Raw genomic sequence first — 6,000 nt, 5'->3', positions numbered from 1 at the left:
GCGTCCTCCAAGACAGACACTGCCACCCGGGGGAGTGGCCTTTAACTCTGCCAGTAGAAGATATCAGTGTCGACTGGCTCGGACAACAGTGGAGTTCACACGCTCACTCCTTAACAGCACTGAGTCTGGAGAAACCATACGATTGGCTTCCTCCAGGACAGATTCTGCCCCCGACAGGAGTGGCCACTATCTGTTTCTGTAGAAGATATCAAACTCGATTGGCTTAGACAACAGTGGAGTTCACACACTCTGTAGAAACCATGCTACTGTTGCCTCCCAGACAGACACTCCCACAGCAGAATGGCCACTATCTGTTCCAATAGAAGATATCAAACTCGATTGGCTCAGACAACAGTGGAGTTCACACGCTCTGGAGACACCATACTATTGGCGTCCTCCCAGACAGATACTGCCACCCGGGGGAGTGGCCATGAACTGTGCAAGGAGAAGATATCAGAGTTGACTGGGTCAGACAACAGGGGAGTTCACACACTCCCTCCCCAACAGCCATCAGTCTGAAGAAGCCATACTATTGGCATCCTCCCAGACATAACTGCCGCCCAGTAAGTTGCTACTAACTGGGCCAGTAGAAGAAATCACACTCGACTGGCTCAGACAACAGGGGAATTCACACGCTCACTCCTTAACAGCGCTGAGTCTGGAGAAACCATATGATTGGCTTCCTCCAGGACAGATTCTGCCGCCCACAGGAGTGGCCACTAACTGTGTCAGAAGAAGATATCAAAGTCGACTGGCTCAGATAACAGTGGATGTGACACGTTCAGTCCTCACCACAGACTCAGATAAATGGTATTCAAAGGAACAGCCAGGATCTGCAGCACCGCATCAAGTCAATCCATCAGAGAGCATCGTTCAGAGGATTCATCATTTGTATAGTAACATACCACCTTGATCAGTGATGTAAACTCCAGGTCATGAACATCATCTTTGGTGCTGTTTTCTAGGTTTCCAGTCAAAAGGAAATTGTGACACCATTCTTGTAAGAACTAGAGTCATTTAAGAAGTATTTAGGCATTTTCCCCCTGCCATCCTCTCCCTCAAACAGCCCAGTCTCTATGCTAGCAATCATGTCTCGGGACATTATGGAGTGAAAAAACATTAGAACTGATTAATAAACCAATTAAGTTTAGTTTAGTCTAAGTCTAAGTCTAATCAATTATTCAAAGACGTTCACTTAAAATCCTTTTTACCAACTTCAGGAACAATTTGGCCTTCCCTCTCATGACTTCTACAGATATTTGTAAATGAGCCACTACATTATAAATCTTAAAGAAAAAGAACAAATTAGTAAAAATCCAAACAGAATAGAACAATATTTTATTAACATGCCAGAAAAACCACTTCCATCAGGTAAATATGTTTCCCATCTCTATAAAAGACTTGAGTCAGATGGTAGAGAGAATACTGATAATATCAAAGAAAAGTGGGAACTGGAAACTAATATAATTATAGAACACAAATATTGGGATCAAATGTTCAACAACACCCATCAAGATATCAACAGTCAGCAGTGGACACAATTCAACTGGAAAGTCGATATCAATTTGAAGTTGTGTTACAGATCGCTCTGCTGAAGATAAGGCAGTAAAACAGGTGATCTTATGCACACACTCTGGGACTGTTATTTCAAAACACTGGAAAAATATTAAAGAGGAGAAAATTATGAAAAGTGAAATTCCATGAAAGGTTCAGTTCAACCTACTTGGTGTTATACCGGACGATATTTTCACTGCTGACAGAAGATATATTCTAAATATTTTATTATCGGTTGCCAAGAAAAATAAAACAGCAACATGGAAGAATGTTAAACCAGCGAATGTGGCTGAATGGAAGCAAAGATTGAGACAAGTTTATCTCATGGAAAAAGATGATGGCATCATTACAGATGAAAAGGGAGTGTTTTGATCGGAGGTGGAGCACAGTCGGAAAATACCTGACAAAGTGAAAAACTTGGGCTGTCAAGGTTGAACTCTAAGTCGTGGAAATGAGCCCTGTTTAAGATAAGAAAAATCTTATCTTTTCTTATCTTATCTTATCTCATCCTTGTGTGTGTTCCCATTGCTTCTGTCTCGTCTGATACTGGAGTGTTTCTTCTCTCTGTCTCTCCGGAATTTAGCTAACATGAAATTAATAAGCTGGTCTCTCAACGCAATTGACAAAATCTTTTCTACAAGATCAACTGGACCGGGGGAGTCCACCTGCCCGGACGGAACGAACGCTGCTGGGTACGTGATGGATCTACCCATTCCAACCCCCCTCCCCACCCCCACATGCACCTGTTGTTTCTGCCGGAGGAGCCAAGGCCAAGGACGTCTCCACTGAGTGAGACTGTGTTTTCGCAATGTTATCAGCTAACTCTGAGAGACACCGAGGTTGTCTCCGCAGCATACGCAGTGTTTTTTGCCGGCTATCGCGAGTGAGAACATTCTGACCTGAGCGAGCCCGGGGAGTCCAGGCACACGCACACACAAACATATGACCCACGCTCCCTGCACACACCGTCTTCCCTCCCACCCTTACACACTCTGCTACTGTATGTTTGTGTTAAGGGCAATGTTTTTTCCCTGCATTCAATCTGTGCCTCCCTCTACAGGCATAGCATGGAAGTAGTGTTTTTTATGCCCCCCCTCCCCCTGCATCCTACCTGTAACACGCCCTCCCCCTCCCTCTCCAAAGGTTCCGAGATGAAGCCAGGTCAGCGCGAAGTATCGCTGCAGATCGGTCCTCTTTGACCAAAGCAATTTTGTTGTACTTGTACCTGTATCAATGACAAATAAATCTGATTCTGATTAGTTCTCTTTCTTATTAAGTTGCATGATGTGCATCATAACGCTGAGTTGCATCATATGCAGCAGTGTCTATGTCTGCAGTATCTTTTGTACCTGTCTTTTTTTTGTTTTGTTTTTCTCTGTTGTTTTGCATCACTGATCTTGTCTCAAATTCTGTTTCATGCTTTGTGGGAAAAAAAAAAGATAAATAAAATTTTCAAAACAAAAATGTTTTAACTACCTTCAAGGATCATTCCCAGCCTCTCCCATGAATTGAACTTTTCAGGGGTTGACTGGGGAGCTGTTCTTCTGGCGCTGCCACAGCATCAGTCCATGTTCCAGGAGATCCATTCTAGACACGTGTGACCCATGTGTACGTTCTGCGGTGTGTTGTGGTGTTTCTTGCTTGTAGATCTTGCTTGTAGTTCTTGTATTCTGTATTCAACAGATAAAAGTACAATCAACAGGTCGTGTGTGGAGTCAAGCATCTCCCCTCTGAGCAAACTGTCAACGGCTCTGCGTTTACAATCATACATTACACATTCATTCATAATAAGTTCAAATAGAGAGATACATACTGTACATTGAATACATCATACACATGTAGAAAGCTAACTTCAATATATTATGCACTAAAACAGCAGATTAATAAAATGAAGCCAGAAAACCAGTTCCTTTTGATATCTACACAGAAAAATTAATCACAGCTGCTCTACATCAATCAATTAACAACTGACATATATTAAGACTCAAAAACACCTCTCCATACCAGATGAAAGTATAATCAATCAGCCGCTAACATTTGCTACCAAACTAATGAACAACATTATATATGATATTTGTCACGGATCAGAGGAAGAGACCCAAACGCACGACTCCAGGGTAAAAGGCAGTTTCAAAAATCCATTTTAACTGTACGCAGGGTTTGGTACACGGGAGTCAAACACTAACAGGTTCAGATTCCAAGAGTCAAGACAGAAAAATGCTGGAACGCAGACACTGGGAACAAGACGACATAGAGACAAAAATACAAGACGAACTGGCACAGAATGAGGGGAAGGCAGACATTATATACTGAACAGGGGGTGGAGTTAACAAGACACAGGTGAGACACATCAGGTCATCAGACAGGAGGGAAACAAGGAACAAAGAGCACAAGACCAGAAACTGAGGACAAGAACAAGTAAAACACAACACTGACAACACCAAAACCAGATATATAAAATAAAACAGGAAACACCAAAGACTAACGTAAATACCAGACTATGAAATATTAAAGCACACAAGGGAAACACTGACAACAAGACAAAGACTAAATATAAAAATCAGAAACACTTGGACACAGGGAAACACTTTGAAAACATGACAACTAAAGACAAGACAGGACATCAAGATCATGACAATATTGAAAACTTTACAAAACTGATACAGGATAAATCGAATATGATCAGAAACAGAAGACCACCGTTTGATTACATCTAATCAATAAAAATGAGTTTATTGACTGAGCGTGAGTCATCATTGACCTACCTCTGACCAAACATCTGTGCCATTTATGTATGTCTCAAAAAGAGTCGCCCTTTCCACATGTACCTGTGTATGTGAAATCAGTGAACTAACACAGCTGGGTCTCTACTCGGGCTGTAACGCTACACAAACATTTGGGTTGGGTACGGTTCTCAGTCCTTGAAAAACAAAGAAAGAGACACATACTCTGTGTATTCTTCAGTTCATTCAGTTTTATTATCACCATACTATCATCATAATATTCAACATTTCATTTCATTGAACATATCGATGAGAATAAACTCCAGGCAGTATTGTTGAGTCTTGATGCGGTAAAAGTCTTCGATCGGCTCAACTGGGACTTTCTTTAAAGAGTAGGAGAACATTTTGGATTTCAGCAGACCTTCATTCAGACTATTCAAGCACTTCAGAAGTGCAATAATCAAAGTGAACGGAGCCATATCAAAGTGTTGGGGCCAGCCAGGATGGCAAAGTTCAGGCTGTGTACGTTTGGAGAACTACGACAAAAGACTCTTTATCCCAGCATGCCTTGCAGGGACTCCCAGAATGCTTTACCACACCTAACACATAGGTGTGAAGTCTGGGAGGTATAAAGCCGGCCATGCCCCATTGTTCTTCCTCTTTCATACGTCGTCTGGCGACGTCCGAGGATACCCCATCTGCTTCCTGTTTCACAACACGCTTCTCTTTGTTTAAAAGTTTTGGCGCGCAGCAATCCAAAGGCCTTGAAGCATACCGACGTCCTAATTTCCGAGTTTAGATCATCCACTTGAACGCATCTCTAAGAAGAGCGTCTTAATTCTCCCGTAGTAAAACGGTATTGAGAGAGACTGTAAGGACTACGTCTCGTTCCGTCCTTTAAAGAAAGGACACCCACGGAGATCACCTCGCTCGACGGAGGACACGACGGCCCTGCTCAACCCCACTGGACACGCACCGCCATCACCTTTCAACTGCAGAAAGGCCGCTCCAGAACCTCTTTGCTTCCTTTCATCAACCGTGGACAAAACGGTTACAAGTGAGGCTTAGCTAGGTCTGGGCAGTTAGATATAGAGAGTGTGTTTAATAACTGAGTTATTATTGTGAAACGGTGATAATATTTGCTTGGTATTTGACCACTGCGTCTTAGGTTTTATGAGGGTAAAACCTTTTTTGTTTTCTTTATTTGGGCCGCTGTGTCCCGTGTGTTTCTCTGTGAACTCTCGCGTCATAACCGGGTAATAGACTCATTATCAGAAAGACTAGTGTGAACGCCGTCCAATACAAATCCGGCCACTGGCCTCTGGTAGTGAAGTTTACTATGCTCTGAGTTGTGTGTGAGTTCCAGGCTGTGATCGAGCTCTCAGGGTGCGCTGTTCTCTCTCTCTCCACCTTTTGCGCACACACACGCACACACACCTTTCAGCAGACACACACGCACACACACCGGCAGACGCACACACACACAGATCTGTGGCTCTCCAGACGCTGCAGAAACATAGATCAGGTAGAGACAGAGTTTAACTCTGTCTCTTTTATATGTACTTATAATTCAATGGACACACACAAAACATAAAATCAAACTAAGTAGCACCCTTTTCTCTAACGTTGACACTCTTAAAAAATTAACTCTTAACTCTCCGGTCTCTCTCCTTCAAACAGTGCCAGACACTACAGAGTTTGAACCTACCACTGTTGGAGGGAG

The 6,000-nt window shown here is 42.9% G+C and overlaps 1 protein-coding gene across 1 annotated transcript in view; it reads right to left on the bottom strand.

The window, feature by feature from the left end:
• Nucleotides 1-3,160, bottom strand: part of LOC306818773 (diacylglycerol kinase zeta-like) — a gene marked incomplete at its 5' end in the record, with an annotated part of 6,932 nt that extends 3,772 nt beyond the window's left edge. The window contains one exon of the mRNA XM_079336491.1: nt 3,157-3,160. Within this exon, the coding sequence (XP_079192617.1) occupies nt 3,157-3,160 (4 nt within the window). The remainder of the gene's footprint in view (nt 1-3,156) is intronic.
• Between the last annotated feature and the right edge of the window lie 2,840 nt (nt 3,161-6,000).

This window comes from Symphodus melops (genome assembly GCF_947650265.1).
Source record: "Symphodus melops genome assembly, chromosome: 23".
NCBI lineage: Eukaryota > Metazoa > Chordata > Actinopteri > Labriformes > Labridae > Symphodus > Symphodus melops.
This window is presented reverse-complemented; position numbering and strand designations above follow the sequence as displayed.